General features: G+C 44.0%; 1 protein-coding gene across 1 annotated transcript; it reads left to right on the top strand.

The window, feature by feature from the left end:
* The first annotated feature begins 88 nt into the window (after window positions 1–88).
* Window positions 89–15,616, top strand: ZFPL1 (zinc finger protein like 1). Its single transcript, XM_018554294.1, has 8 exons — window positions 89–314; window positions 5,400–5,513; window positions 8,644–8,755; window positions 8,911–9,104; window positions 10,721–10,796; window positions 10,889–11,053; window positions 12,539–12,662; window positions 15,024–15,616. Exons 2-8 carry the CDS (start codon window positions 5,412–5,414, stop codon window positions 15,208–15,210), a joined length of 960 nt encoding a protein of 319 aa, XP_018409796.1. The 5' UTR covers window positions 89–314; window positions 5,400–5,411; the 3' UTR covers window positions 15,211–15,616.
* Window positions 15,617–16,709: the final 1,093 nt, after the last annotated feature.

The raw sequence follows: 16,709 nt of genomic DNA, 5'->3' as shown, positions 1-16,709 counted from the left end.
CCGCTCTGTCCCCGGAACAGGAAGTGACGTGAAGAATTCCATGCGCCGCCATGTTGCGTGTGGCAGAAGTGACGTGTTCGGCGCTGCGCCGTACGCCTGTCACTGTCACCGTCACCCGGAAGAGACGTGGCAGACAGAAGTCAGATTGTGGAAAAAATAAGAAAAAAGTCGGCAGCGCTTATATGACGAGTAGGAAGAGGTGACGGGGAGGTTAGGGGAGTCTTAGCATACAGAAGAGGCAGAATACTGCAAGATTAAGAAGCAGGGAGAAGAGGAAGGGCGGAGGGGCGGTTCTGACCCTGGCATTTTGAGGTAAGATACATGGGAAATCGATTGCTTTACTATTGCTTCCTGCAGTGGATTCGTTGTGATGTTTATATGGGGTGCCTGGGGACAGCAGACGCCTGTTGTGTGAAGACAATAGATCCCTGTTTAATACCTCACTGAAACATGTTCTCATGGAAGTCAGGGTGGCAGTGGGGTTCTACTAAGTGGGGGAGACTTGCTTAGGACACCTGAAGTTGGCAGATTGACATCACACAGTGATCAGATATTAATGACAGCACAGATGGCAGGAAGAGCACAACCACACACCTATGGCCGGAGCTTACCCTAGAAAAAATACCAGCAAATGGCTTGAATTGTACAGTGTGTGTGATCACAGATTGGCTGGGCGGGGTGCATGGCTTGTTCTGCAGGTAGTCATAGATATAAACAGCACTGACATGTCCATCCAGAATCTGACTTAAAGGAGACGTTCGGGGTGATTATAACATACTGTCCCCTATACTTACAGCCGGCGTCATACACTGCACCGCTCCCCCACCGCCTCTTACACTGAGAGCTGAGGGATCATGTGACCACTGATCAGTCGGCTCTCAGTCTCCACTACCAGTGAAGAGCAGTGACTGTCAGTCATTGCCCCTCAGGGATTCTCCCCTCTCTTGTCCTCCAGTGCTGGATGGAGCTACAGGCCTGGGAGGGGGTGGGCACGGCTCTTGCTCTCAGCCACACACACACAGAGGCAGAGACAGTTGTCAGCTAGGCATCCAGAGTGGATCTAGACAATATTGTTGTGACTTTTCTCAGCTGCAGCAGCTGATAGTGGGCATTGGCCTACTATGGGCTGAGTGCCCCCCCATATGTTTGTTATGTGTTCCCATTCACACAGCATACCTAAAAATAATTTGTACCTTTCTAGTTGATTTTTTTGGAGCAGACCTCTGGGCAGTGAGCTACTGATTCATTTCTAGGTGGATGTGGAGGGGGACAAAGTGGAGACAGACTGAGATAAAGTGCGTTAACCTACAGTGCTGAACCCAAACCTTTGTTAGGACAGACAGATCTAGTTTACAACTGACAACACAGTACCCACAGGGTTAACAATGGAAAGCACAACTCACCAGTCCCCTACTTAACATTAGGCCCCGTTCACACTGAGCGATTTATTGCGCGGTAATTCCCGCGATATCGCGGCTATTTACCGCGCGATATCGCTCTCCAATGCTTGGCAATGGGGCAAAGGGTACTGCTGTCGCGGGTCGTGCGTCGCTACAGGAGGACCCTTTTTGGAGCGGATTTTGCCACGATTCGAGCTTGCTCAATGCAAGCATTTGCGCGATATCGCGCGACAAACGCGCGATTTGCGAATTGCGCAGTGTGAATGGGGTTTAACATAGAATGGGAGAACTTCAGTTGTGGAGTTTTCAAAAAAGAACAAGTAAAAGGTAAGCAGCATTTTGTGCTATGTGAATGGGAACGAGTGACAAATATTAAATGGGTGTTATTTAGACATGTAACCCTACAAACTATTTTTTTTAGCTTCGGATCTATTCAGATTTTTATTTCTTTTGGATTCCGGATCATTATTTAGATTTAGGATGCGAAATTTGGTCCGTTATACGGATTTTGGATCCGTCCGAATTTTCGTTTTGGAACAATCCACAACAGGAAGTTACATGACTGCGCCTGTAATACAACCCCCCAACAGCCAAAAATAAATCTGATTGGCCAGAGAACAGTCACATGTCCGATTTAGCTTGTTTTGAATGAAATTCGAATGGATCCAAATTTTCTTTCACTGACCATTCGGATTTGTTTGCATTTGGAAGTGTTGAAATTCGGATGCATTGAAATGTCTGAATTTAAAGAAATAGGTACGGATATTCATTCGGAACAAAACGAAATTTACATGTCTAGTGTTATTTTAATTTGGCTGCAAAGGTGGAAATAAACTTTGGAGAGATCCTGTCACCAACTTAAAAACTTACAGGTAAAAGCACTGAAAATGTAAGTATTTTTAATGGCAGCAGAGTTGTCTCAGCTGTCACAGGCTGCACAGAATCGAGCACAATGGATTTGCACAATGTTCTGTGTACAATGTTCTGTGTTGGGAGGGCAGGTTCCATCAGGAGAATCTGTCACCTCCAAGCACTATCACATAGGGGCTTGTTAACCCCTGTGCGATAGTAATTGATACAACAGTAAAAAATAAAATAAAAAAAAGAAGTGATAAAGTAAAAAACAATAAAAATAAAAAATCAACCCCAGCTCCGCCTCCATTTGCATGTGAATAAGCAGCGCTCTCTATCATGCACAATGTGCGTTAAAGGGTAAGTTCACTTTCCCAAGTAATTTGGGAAAATGGAATTACCCGCTCAAATCTGGCCCCCTCTACCCACATTCCCTCCCCCAGCACTATTCTTGCCTTTCGGTGCACGGTCCATCTCCACCAGTACGGGTGTACTATCTGTACCCTATACTGCCATCCAGCGCAGCCCTGCTTTATGGATTTAGAATTTCGCTCGCAAATTACGAGTACTCGTTGGTCAGCAAGGTCAGGTGACTGTGCTGTCTAATGAGAAGCTCTTCTTCGCATGGTTAAATATGGTTTATTTAAAATTATTTTTTGTATCAGGACAAGTAGATTGTCATGAGGGACAAGTAGCTTGGGCCCCCGCTATGGGTCCATTTCACACCTCTGCACTTTCAATCTCATGGGAAGTTTCCTGTGGAACTGAATTGCATGTCTAGTAACATTCTGGGGAGGGCCTACAGACATAAGATCATTAGCCAATCTTGCCGTGTAAGGGAAGCTTTTATGATAAGAAGCAGGATCAGCCAAATGTATTTTGCACCATATTCTGCTGTTACCAAGTGGATAGGCACTATGCAAACATACTAACACCATGTGTAAAGCCAAATGAAATCTCACCGCTCCAATTCCTCAGCCGCCATCAGGCCGCCACAGGAGCTGGTCTAATAGGTGCGTCTCCACCTTGCAATGTAGTAGTATACGAACAGACCGCACTATCCAGAGAATTCCAATACTTCAGATTTTATGAATACAGTGAATAAAAGTGTATAAAGCCAGTGGCGTCACGCGGGGGGTGCCACCATTGGAGGGGTGACAACAAAATGACTCACAGTCATTTTGGTGTCACCCCCCCTCTGAAAAGTCGGGCGCTCGGTCATGGACCGAACGCCCGACAGTATCAGGAGAGAGGAGGGGACCCGGCGGCATACCTTATCCCGCCGGGTGACTGTCCCCTCCTCTCTCTGCTGGCGTCCATCACCAAGATGGCCACCGGCAGGTATCAGCATACTGACGCGCGTGCGCGATGACGTCACGCGCATTCGCAGTGACGTCTCGGCGGGGTGACACTCGGTTACCGCTCTGGGTGTCACCCAGCCTCGGGACGCCCCTGTAAAGCAGCAAATACCAGCACTGCACACCCCCAACCAGCTACAACCTCTCACATGTTTCACCCGTAGGCCTGTTCATAGAGGTCACCATGTGTTACATCTGCTCTGTCTATTGTGACACATTGATATCTTCTTGTTGGGTTCTGTTAAGCAAAGGAATGTTCACAACGGGGCAGGTGAGCAATAAGGAACGTTGTGAGCATGAACATTTCAGCCAATTAAAATTTGTCTTACTTGAAGAAGAACTCCGGTTCTTGCAGTGGGGCTATCCCTGCACTGCACGGGTTAACTGCTCGTTTGTGTCTAGGTGTAAAAAAAAAAAAAAAGTTATACTCACCCAATCATTCGCGCCTGCTTGCTCTTAGACCGGTCCCCAGAGCCTCTCTTCCCTCTCCTCTGTAGTGGTCTATGAATCCTTGGGTCATCACGTTCACGAGGAGGCTGAGGAACATTTAAGGCCGTGACACACTACACGCAAAGCCGTGCAGAGCGAAGCAAAGCTATCCGGCACGGAGCTTTGTGTGGAGTGTGTGAGCTGAGTGCAGTCAGATGATTGACTGCACCTTCAGCCAATCGGCTCGTCAGTAACAACCAGCCAGCTGTTATATGCCGACGCGCTGGTTTATACGCGCGAGCCGACTGGCTGAAGATGACATTTTTCATCTTGGCACGCTCAGCTACGCGAGCTCTCGCAAGCTGAGCTGCCGAGGATAAAATGACATGACACACTGCTCGCAAAGGCAGCGTGCCACCGCTCCGCGCGGCTTCACGTGCAGTGTGTCAAGGCCTTAAATCTGTGCAGTGGAGGAGGAGACACTTCAGTGACCAGAGAAGCAGGGAGTCATCTCAGCAGTTTGGGTGAGTATAACTTTTTTTAGCACCTAAAACAAAATGAGCAGTTAACCCTTGCAGTGCTGAGGTAACCCCACTGAAGGGTGTATGTGACAGGTAATACATTTTCCCCCAGAGTTCTCTGGGAGCGGATACCAGGGGATTTCTTTTGCATTTAGTAGCCAGAAAACAAAAACCTTTTGTGTTTCTCTGTGATTTATTTCCACCTTGTGACAAGGGACTTTACTCTTCTGACCTCAGGGCACACGGTGAGTTTTTCTGGCTTATAAACTTGACAGCAGGTGATTCAGCCCAGCACCATCTCCACCCATAACTAAAATATCTATTTGGGAATGCCTTACCCTTTTAATCATAATGTTGCGTACTAAGAACCCCAATTTTATTTTATAGAAAATCAAATGCCTAATAAAGATTATAAATAAATCCAATTCAGTCTGGTTTTATACAGTATTCAGCCCAATGTACCTGCATATAAGTAATTACTCCCCAGTAATTTAGAGGTGTGCCTGTGGGCCGTGTCATCATATAGGTGACTGGTCACACTAGTTGATCGAGGTACTTTAATTCAATCAAACGGATGTTTCACTGTTTATATTAATTTCAGATGTGTCTGATGCTGCTTCTAAACTTTTTACAGTTGGATAGTTTAATATAATGGGAGGGTTTTGTCCAGATGATTTGGAACATTACCTTTCCTGATGCTGAACTCTGGCCAAGTAAATGGTCAATTTGCTTGATTGCTCCCTGGAAATCCTGTTGACTGTTATGTAATTTTACCAAAATCACAGGTTTCTATGTATTTCTGAAGCTCTGATGTGTGTTTTCCTTACATTTCTGCAGGTGCCTCCGCCATTATGGGTCTTTGCAAATGTCCAAAGAGGAAAGTGACAAATCTTTTTTGCTTTGAGCACCGGGTCAATGTTTGTGAACACTGTCTTGTAGCCAATCATGCCAAGGTAAGAGCATTCAGTCGGTCTGCTAGTAACCATCCAAATAAAACTTATTATTATTATTATACAGGACTTATATAGCACCAACAGTTTGCCCAGCGCTTTACAATATAAGGAAGACACTACAATTACAATACAATTCAAGACAAGATGGAACACAGTTCCTATACCTGTGTGTGGGTTTTGAATTTGGGCACCGCCTTTTAAGTACACCTGCCATGAGAGAAATAAGCGAGCTGCCATGGCTGGCGTCCTTCTAGCAATGCTAGTTCCCTGGCTTTATTACCTCTGAGTCACATGCATTCGATTAAACATGCAGCAAAAGAAATCAGACTATCATATCCATACACTTGTTCTGGCTCAGTGGTGTGTGAAAGCATTACGTTCAAAGTGATAACATGGCAGCATTTTCAGAGGCAGACATCAATAATGGCAGCCAACATTAGTTCTCTTGTGACAGGTGCCCTTTAAAAGAGTTGCAGACTGTCATTTAAAATTATACAGGACATAAATAACTTCCGACTACTGCAATCTGTATGTGGCACAATATTGATAAAATATTGAAAGGGAAATTTATCAAAACAGGAGCAGACAAAAGCAGTTGCTCATGGCAACCAATTTCAAAACTTAACGGTACAAACTGAAGAGAGAAGCCGATTGATTGCTAAGGACAGCTGCTCCAGATTGTGTCTGCTCCAGTTTTGATAAATTCTCCTCTGTGAGTTTCCACTCACCGGGCCAATGGAATCACTGAACTCTTTAGAGCAGCCATGAAATGTCCCATGTAGCGTGACCTTTAGGAGCTAAAGAGGCTCTTTATGGTGGAACCAAGACTTGGCTAAGGGATTGGAAAAGGGAGATACAGTATCATTGATTGGCTGCTTCTGTCTGAGCAACCAATCAGTCTCTCTACCTCTCTTGTTTCCAGATCTTCCTTGGTGAGGGAGTAACAGGGAATCACTGCCCTGTTGGACCAAGAGGAGAAGTGGAATGGGTGACAGGTAAGTATTTAGATGTTTCCAGCATGGGACAGGCAGACCCAAACGTATTTTATGAACTTTAGATCCACTGTGAAAAGGTGTTTTTTTTCACTCTATTGAGATGCAGAAATAGAGAAGCGGTATCACCTTTCACCTGTGGCCATTTACTTGTATGCACACCAAATGTTTACCCAAGTATACAGGAAATCCTGATGCAGTCAGACAGATATCATTCATGCAAGCACCGCTGGGAGACTCCTATTCATGACTTGTGACAGTTTAGAACACAGCGTAACTTTATAATTTGTTTTCAGCAACAATGTTCAGCAACAATGTTCAGGTGCATAAATTGATAATGACTAAAACCTCCCTTTTACCTTTCTTTTGTGTTAAAGTGCAACTTCACTTTTGCTAAGTAAACAAACAACCCCTGATCAATTTACATTGCAAGAATTTTAACAAACTTTGTAACAGATTCCGACCTTTTTCCATTGTGAAGAAAAAGCTGTTTGTTGCAGCATGTCCTTTCCAGACTGACTCCTGCATAGGACGGTCTTCGTTATTATCACCTGGTGCACTTTCAGTGTTCTAATGAGGAATGTTGCAGTGCCGGTATCCCTTTTTAAGGTGCCCATAGACCTAGGAATATCGGCTGATTTTTGCATGCGATCGCGTTTTCGTCCGATATTCGTAAAGTTGATGGGCGGTGTACAACCGCAAATACTGTACAATCGATCGACTTTTGACTAACCAGCAAGTTAGAAAACTTCGGTTGATGGTATGATTTTCCGAAGGTTGGTGGCGTTTCTGTCCGTCAAAATTCGTATGATTTACACTGCTCATGCGCCGATGAAAATGCGTGCGTTCGATTACCGTAATTCGTCCAGGTGCTTTCTTTTAATTACTATGAGAAAAACAATATTGTGCCAGCTAAGGGTCCCCACACACCTTACGATTATCGTACGATAATCGCGGGAAATCCCGCGATCGTACGATGATCGTAAGGTGTGTGGAAGCCGTGCGACCTCTACTACTGTAAGGTCGCACGACTTTAAACTTACGGACATGTTCGAAAACCCGCCGAGCATCGTACGATGTTCGGCGGGTTTGTAGCATGTCTGTGCGATAACAGCCGTACGGCCCGTTCGGCATTGCGGTCATCGGAAGCCCGCCCCTTAGGGGGCGTGGCTTGCGATCATCGCAAGTACGATCTGCCTATGCAACATAGGCAGATCGTACGTTTTTTTAAGTACCTTACAACCATCGCAAGACAAAAGTCTTGCGATGGTTGTAAGGTGTGTGCCCAGCCTTAGATGTGTATGAATATTAGCTCGGCACAATATTGTTTTTCAAATTTTCCAGATATTTATTTATATCCTTAGTGCTTGGTAGCTGTTATTTTCACATTTCACCTACTGGCGCTGATCACCTTATTGTTTTTTTTAGTTTTAATTACTGCTGATTGAACCTTGCGATAATCGGGGCAGGATAGGGCCGCCGTGCGAAAATCGTATGACGTTTCGATCATCGGACGAAAAGTTTCGTCCGATGATCGCAAGGTGTATGGGCAGCTTTAGAAGTAACTAATCCTTAGGGATTATTTCCCAAAAAATAAATTCTCTATTCTCAAGAGAAGCCTAAAATGTTACTATGTTAGTGCAAATTTCTTGGAAAATGTGTGTGCCAAGTTTTAGAAAATGACAGCAGCTTCAGATTGGAATGGAAAGCACATTTTAATATTTATATCTTCCAAAAAAGCATGTGTCGCAATTTTATATGCTGTATTAAATGTTTTAATGAAAGTGGAGTTTCCTTTAAATGCTTTATTTTACGTGATAATGTATAAGATGACATTTGTAGTTATGAGAAATGAGAGAGAAAACAGCAATCATGTTTTTTATTAAAATAATGCCTGGAATGTCACCTTTGATGGTCTTTTCACTACCCAATAAAAGTCCACCCACAACATTTTGACATCAGGGTGGAAGTAAGCCATTGTTTCCATTCCATCCTCCCACCAGCTTAGAGTACAACCCTATACCAAGGTTGTTCGGATTCTTATTTTATGGTGTTACTAGCTATGCAGGATTATGGCCATAGAATAATCATTCTTCGCTCTCTCCACCTTCTCTGAAATGTGTAATATTTTTTTTCAGTGTATCGTTCAGTCATACCTACAGTGGCTTCAGGACAGTGATTACAACCCAAACTGTCGTCTTTGCAACACACTGCTTTCATCTAAGGAGACTGTACGCCTTGTGTGTTATGGTATGAGCTTTTGTAGCTTTATGTTACAAGAAGAGAGTATCTTGTTGTTTTTGCTCGGTTTTGTTGTATTTACCTGTTGTACAAACATTGCCATCTCCATGAATGCACCTATAAAGGATTTTCTTTTTTTTAATAACTTTTCTTTGCTGAATCAGATTTATTTCACTGGTCCTGCCTGAATGATCTGGCCTCTCAGTTGCCACTGAACACAGCACCCGCGGGGTACCAATGCCCAAGCTGCCAGGGACCCATCTTTCCCCCCAGCAATCTTGTCAGCCCAGTGGCCTCCACTCTGCGGGATAAACTCTCACAGGTCAACTGGGCTAGAGCGGGGCTAGGCCTTCCTTTGGTAAGTCACAAGTTATGTATTTTTTCTTTTCCATTTATTTGTCAGGGGTGTGGAAATTTTTTTTAAAAGTACTTGCCAAAGGACTAGAGCGGGGGCCCAATCTACTTGTCCCTCATGACAATCTAGTTGTCCCGATACAAAAAAATAGTTTTACTCAAAACCGTATTTAACTGTGCTAAGAAGCACTTCTCATTGGTCAGTGCGAACAAAATTCAAAATGCATAGCGCAGGGCTGCACTGGACATCAGTACCTAGTACAGATTGTTCCCTCATACTGGCGGAGGGAAAGGACTGTTCGATGAAAGGTAAGTATAGCGGGTTGGGGAGACGGGGACAGATTTTTCCCAAATTACCCGGGAAAGTGAACTTACCCTTTAATGTACATTGTGCGTGTCAGGGCCGGTTCACACCACAAACAGTGCTTTCCAGAGCGGTCACCCTCTGGAACGCACTGTATCGCACTCCGGCCAGCTCCGCGCGTTTCAGGGGCGGAAAGGGGCATGGCGGTGCATGGAAGTCAATGGAACCGCAGCCACGACCCCCGCCCGCAGTGCATTTGCCCGCACCCAAACACATGGCACATTATTGCCTGTGTTCCGGTCCAATGCGATCTGCAATGCTGAAAGCAGGGAGCCAACTGGAGTGCGCTGACCCCTCTGGAATGCTGTTTGTTGTGAACCGGCCCTAACGGAGTTCTACTGCCTGGCTACCACAATATGGCACATGGTGGAATGGCGGCAGCACTTAACGCACGCACACAATGTCCTACACGTGTGTTTATCTGCATGCAGATGGCAGGAGGTAACAGAGTTGGTTTTATTTTTTACTTCCTCACTTTGCACACACACACACACACAATGCCCTTTGCATGCATTTATTTGCATGCAGATGACGGTGGCAGCGGGGTTGGTTTTAACTTTTTTGTTTTTTTTTTACTTTATCACTTTTATTTATTTTTTATTTTTATATATTTTATTATTTTATTTTCACCTAATTTTATTCCTATCACACAGGGGATTTCAAGCCCCTGTGTGATCGTTTGGAGGTGACAGATTCTCTTTATGGAACCTGCCCTCCAACAGAACAGATCTTCTGTGTAGTTCCTGACTGCTGAGACAGGTGGAGCTGTGATTACAGCACCATCTGTCTCACAGAGCAGAGCGAAGAATGGACATTCTTATCTCTGCTCCCCACTCTCCATCCTGAGCTCATTTGCCGTAGAGCAGGGAGGGAGGGGGTACAGACAGGCTTGTACAAGTGCTGGGGCTTCCCACTGTACATTTTAGCTCTGCTTGCCCGAAGCAGGGCAAAATGTACGGAAAAAATTACGCGTAGCGCCCAGAACTGCATGTCCCCGGGGGGCAAAAGGAATTCCACACCCCTGTACATACATATTGCTTGGTACATTTTAGTACTTCAACACCTTCATCCATTTTTCCTTCTTTTTCATTTTCAGTAAAGCCTGTTATATTTGTAAGGTAAACATGCATTGTTTAGCTCTTTATCCACTTTTCTCCCTTGCCTTTTATCTGCTACGAAATGTTATATTCTACTTAGTATAAAAAAAGTAGTATCCCTCTCTGTGTCCTATTCCACACTTACCTTATCTTTACTAGATTGAAGAGGCAGAGCCTGTAGATGAAGTCTCCCAGCATGACATCACAGATTACAGGGACTGGTCAGTTGTGAACTGTGAGTTTCCATTAAATGTCTCCTACTAATATTACCTCTAGGCTGTATAATTGTTTCTGTGTATTTAACTTGCATTTTTGGTTTCTTGTCAGCATCCTCTGATCACCAATCAGAAAGTCCAGAAACAGCACAGCAAACGGGGTATATGTACAGCTCTGTGCCCAAACCTATACAGCACGGGTTGTCAGGAAACGGATCAAAAGACCATCCTGTCATTATTGGAGACACTGAAGGAGAGAGTGTTGCTTTTAATGCAGGTAAGAGTGGCGCAAGGAGCTTCATTTAGAGGATATAACCAGAAAAATGTTCTTGTATAGGGTATTGGAAGAGAACCTGCCACATTCATAACATTATTTGTCTTAAAAACAGAAGCAGTCATGTTTCTACACTGTTTTCAAGATCTTCACAAACCTGGAGTGTGCTTTTTGTAAGAAATGTATAGAGAGCGCATGCTTAAGATAATATCGAGTTTTACAGAGTATGTATTTTCCTCTAAATAATATAAGCTGAACAGAAAATTACCCACTTTAAAAGGAGAACTATGAGGCAAGTGAAAATCACTCAGCCTCATAGTTCTAGCCGACCTGTGACAATGAAACTGTCACAGGTCGGCTCAATAGATCGGGAAGTGAGCGAACACATAGCGTCGCTCGCTCACTTCTTGATCCTGTCCCTGCAGAGAGCCGTGACTGTCACTCACGGCTCCCTGCAGGGATTCTCCTCTCCTGTCCGATCCTCGAGCGCTGAATGGGGGAGGGGGCGGGTACAGCTGGCTCTGCCTCTAAGTAGGCAGAGCCAGATGTCACTCATGCAGCTGGGTGGATCCAGACAGTAATGTTGGGATCCGTACTGGCTGCGGCTTCTCAGTATGCCGCAAGCTGTAGCTCGCGGTTTACTGAGCTTAGGGTGACGGGAGGACGCTAGTTTGTGTCCTCCCGTGACCCTTAGGAGAACTATGGGGAAAAGCCCTCTTGTTCTTTTATGGTTACCTAACTTATTTCTTTGTGCCAGGAATCTCATTTTAGTGTCATGATAAGCTAAGCAGACCATAAAATATGTTGTATAAAGCTGCCTCTGAGCACTACTGGGTCCTTTTTTCATCCTACTGTATTTTTGGAAGAGATTGGCAAATAGACAAAGTTTGAAGTCTCAAATAACAACATACAACGTCATACAACTTCCTTCTGGGTTTGTAAGGGTTGCATAGACAGTGGAAGGGGGAGACACATTTAGCAAACCAAATGAATAGAAAATAGTTGGGGGTAAAATCTTTTAGTTATTTCTTTCCTTAAATTTTTTATGCACTTACAATGTGCCTTCGAGCTTGCTAGAAAATGTATCTACTCCAGCAAGAGTCTGTTCCCTAGCACTGCCCTCTCCCTCCATGTACATCATCATAGCCCTCTCCTCTACTGGAAGTTCAATTACTTTATCTGCTGACCCAGTTCTTCCAATTATTTTCTCTGTTGACCCAGATCTTCCATCCTTTCCCTCGCCTCCCTACATAACCATTTAAGTAGCTTTAGGGGGAGAAGCGTAGAGAATACTGTGAAATGTCACTAGTGTGACAACGCTGAGTGTTGGGGCTGATGACATCACATACAAGATGGCAACGCCTAGCAGCAGTCTAAGGCCATTTGTATGTCTACACAAGGGAGGCTTTTACAGGAAAAGGACATGCATAAAATAGATTAAATGCTCATATAATCTTATAATGATTTTTGTTATTTTTTCTTTTGTAGCCTCCACTCCTAGGAAAATCTATGACACTCGAGATGTTGCTGGCTCCCAAGATGCAGTGATTGATTTTGATGATGACAAATACCGGAGGAGGCCGACGCTGAGCTGGTTGGCAAGGATATTGCGGTTAGTTTAGTACACCTTACTTGAAGTTGTAGTCAAATTCATGTTTTTTTCCATGCAAAGAATGTGCTATTTTAGGTATGACTACAGTCAGCTTGGAGAGAGGGCCATGCTTGGAATATGCTGGCTTGTTTTTTGGAGGTTCTGATTTATAGCTGTGAAAAAGGTGAGCATACAAACGACTGTAGAAGTTTAGTTAACAGAGCAACCGCCTACCTCTCCTCAGTGAGTTTAAATTAAAATATTCATATTTTCCTGGAATGTGCCTTTAATAAAAGTGCTTTAAAGGAGAACTATGAGGTGAGTGATTTTCACCCATCCTCATAGTTCTAGCCAACCTGTGACAATGAAACTGTCACAGGTCGGCTCAGTAGATCGGGAAGTGAGCGAACACATACCGGCGCTTGCTCACTTCTCGATCCTGTGCCGGCAGAGAGCCGTGACAGGGGAGGGACTGGATTCCCCTCTCCCCTGTCCGATCCTCCAGCGCTGACTGGCGGAACGGACGGGTACAGCTGGCTCTGCCTCTAGATAGGCAGAGCCAGCTGTCACTCACGCAGCTGGGCGGATCCAGACATAATTGTCGGGATCCGTTTCAGCTGCTGCGTCTCAGTATACCGCGAGCTGTAGCCCGCGGTATACTGAGCTTAGGGTGACGGGAGGACGCTAGTTTGTGTCCTCCCATTACCCTTAGAAGAACTATGGGGAAAAGCCCTAACCCCATAGTTCTCCTTTTTAAAATATTTTTGTCAGATGTGTGGCTTCATAAAAACAGGTGCTGTGCATTGACCCATAACAGCCAACCATGAATCTGATTTTATGAATTCTAGGATCTGTGGGTTTTAGCCGCACTTTCCATTTGGACTATGATATTAAAGGCCGACTCCAGGCAAATATGAAAAGGGAGTGTACAATATAACTAAGCTAAACTAAGGGCCAGTATGGCAGTGGACGTTCTGACAGCAGAAGAAAGCCGGAGATGACTTCATCATCTTTTTGTCCAATCAGCAAGCTGGAGTTATGGTTTGGGTTTGAAAGTAGTGCTGTAGCTGCAGTGGACCTGCTTTGCTTTCTCTCAGAGGTGGGTGAATCTGGAGACTGGCAGCAAAGAAATGTACAGCACCCAACACACCTTTGCATACAGATTGCAGCAATGCACTGACATATGTTTTGGTGCTCTGCCAGAAATAGTACATTCATTATTTTTGGTGTGTTAGGAATCCAATTTATGCGTGTAAGGCCTTGTTCACACCAAGCGCGGAGCAGGTGCAGAGCAGATCAGTTGCAGACCGGATCAAAACTGCGTCCAATGTATTCCAATGGTATTTTTTGCTCTCGTTCACATCGCAGCGTGCAGTTGCAGAGCAGATCCAGAGCAGGTGAAAAAACTGCAGCAGGCCCTATTTTACCTGCTCTGGAACGCATCAAAAACGCATGCAAATGCCTGGAACCCACTGAAAGCCCATTTTAAACTTAACAAAAACAAAGAAAATAAATACTAGAACCCTACCTACATCCTTCAGCCACCCTACTGACTGATTTGTGATCCACAACCTTAACCACTGCTTGGAGAGTGAGAATGAATAGCAGGGAGTGTGGATTGGGGCCACCTACAAGGCCTTGCATCAAACCCAACACACCAACCACTCTGTTATTCAGTAGTGCACAGCTGCCATGCATGAAATGTAGTTCTGCCAGGAATCCCACACACTAGGACTACAAATTTAGAACATAAGGTGTTATAAAATTATTAAGCAGTTGTGAATATGGTGCTTTATAATTGATAGGGGCCCAGAAATGGTGATTATGTCTTTGCCTTTGGATGGGCAAGTTTCCAAAATGTTATGTGCATTCTGTCATCCACCATCCTTGCAGACAGACCTTTTGGCTCAGTTCACAAATTTTAATACACCAGCCAGGATAAGGACCCTTACTTTCAAAACAAGTAGCAATTCTTGTCTGCTCCAGAATGCAGTGAAGATTTAAAAATGATAATCATATGGTTAAAAATAAGGATCCTTATCTTTCAGTTTGGACTTGTTGAGTTGAGCCTTTCGTTTTCCTCCATTATTTGTTTTCTCTAATTATGACGTTATGCTGAAGTAACATTTAATTCTAGTTCTCTATCCTTCTAGGCTACCTGTTACATTTTATTTTTTATTAAACTGATTGGCTACTCTTCATATAGGTACAGTAAAAAAAAAAAGACTGGCTGTCATGTCATTGTTCTAGAGATAACTGGCAGTGCGTTTTTACGTTCCCTTACAAAGTTGGTTTTGTCCTGTATACTGTTACATTCTCTGTTTTTCTGCTCTACGCTGACTCTGTGACCTTGTTTACTTAAAGCGATTATTTCCTTTACAGCAACCGCACAGGTTCAAAGTCCCGGCCAGCTTCCACCAAACAGCGGTTTCTGATTATCCTAATAATCGGTGTGTTAGGCTTCCTTACCCTAATTTTACTTATGTCCAAATGGGGTAGAGCATCGGCTGAAAACGACCCGAATCTTGACCCACTACTCAATCCTCACATCCGGGTCGGACAAGAGTAGATGATACTTCACCATTCCAGAGGAAAAGACAGCCTTGGACTATGTCCCCATTTGAAATCCCTGCTATACAAGGCCTATGAATCATGATGTATCAACTGATCATCTGATTCTGGAAGTACAAGTAATGTTTGTAACAGGGGGGCCTTGACTTACTCAACATCATTTTCTTCAAGTCCCTTCGGGCTTGGTACTGAAAGAAAAAAACAAAAACAAAAAAGAAAGTGTTGGTCCAGTTGTGATGGCCAAGGTGTGTATTGCTTAGACCAGGACAGACAATGACCATACTTCTATAACTGTTGCTTCAGGGATTGTGTGGCTCCCTGTAACTGTTTTGTGCCTTTTAGAAATGGCACAAGAACAACAGTCTGCCGAATCAACAACCAGAAAGGGCTGCAGAGCCTGAAAACAACTAAAGACCTTGTGTATACCATTCATCCTTATTTTCAGTCTAATTTTACAATAACGGTTTTTTTGTGTCTAATAAAAACAGAAGTCAAAAGAATTTAAAATCCAAAGTGGAAGTCAGACCCATAAATGTTTTGTGTACAACAATTTTAATGACCAGCCTGTAATACATTCCTTTTTCTGTTTCTGATTTTTGCTCTTTTTGCCATTTGCCAACAGTGTGATAACAGTGAAGGAATAAGTAATACAGGGTTCATTAGATAAGGGCATTGTGACCGGCAGTTGTATACTTTTTATGAGTTTCAGTTAAATAATACAAGTTTCTTTCTGACAGGATCAAATACTAACAAACACTACAGGACAGAATGGCATCAATAATGATTAAATACAATTATCCTAGTGACACTGCTGCTTTGTATATGTTTGGTGGTAAAAATCAGGTGTCCTCTTTCAAATAAACTAGGATTCTGAGTGAGGTGGACAATCGCATTTCGGTCTTCATACATCTGTCCAATTAAAGGGTCAATTTGCCCTATTAAAAGGGCTAAAAACCAATAGTTCAGTTTTTTGGTAGATGGAGAGTTAATCCACTTAACAATTTCTTACATCTCTCACAGACCCTATTGGTGAGAACTCCATGCTTTAAGTCCTCGGTGGTCATTATGAGGAGCTTCCACTCTCAAACTTTTATATTAACTTTAAAATTATGTAAAATGCAACAGAAGAAGCTGGTAGATGATGGAAGGGAGTAGGGATGCACAGATACGTTTTTTTGGTATCGAGTATGGATATTTTTTTCTCGGTACTCTCCGATACTGGAAGTTCCCATAAGAAAGCCAGGCGGCATGTAATGACTTCCTGATTGGCCGGGAAGCCGGCTCCATGCTCCCTCGTCACCAGATAGCAAGGAAGCATGGAGCTTGCTCTCTGGCCAGTCAGGAAGTTGGGGGGGGCGGTTGCGGGTAATGACTTGCCGGCCTGCCTCTTAATTGGCCAGCTTCCCGACCATTCAGGAAGCCAGGTGACAAGTCATTACACTCCCCCCAGCTTCCTAATTGGCTGGGATGCCAGCTCCCTGATGACGGCTTGTCGGC

Source organism: Nanorana parkeri, unplaced genomic scaffold, assembly GCF_000935625.1.
Source record: "Nanorana parkeri isolate BGI_ZX_2015 unplaced genomic scaffold, ASM93562v1 scaffold153, whole genome shotgun sequence".
Classification (NCBI taxonomy): domain Eukaryota; kingdom Metazoa; phylum Chordata; class Amphibia; order Anura; family Dicroglossidae; genus Nanorana; species Nanorana parkeri.
This window is presented reverse-complemented; position numbering and strand designations above follow the sequence as displayed.

Bases quoted from the DNA above. Each gene is read 5' to 3' on its own strand.
- ZFPL1 (XM_018554294.1), top strand. From the start codon at position 5,412: ATGGGTCTTTGCAAATGTCCAAAGAGGAAAGTGACAAATCTTTTTTGC. The intron at 8,756-8,910 runs GTATGAGCTTTT...TTGCTGAATCAG, and splicing joins TGTACGCCTTGTGTGTTATG to ATTTATTTCACTGGTCCTGC. The intron at 10,797-10,888 runs GTGAGTTTCCAT...GTTTCTTGTCAG, and splicing joins GGACTGGTCAGTTGTGAACT to CATCCTCTGATCACCAATCA.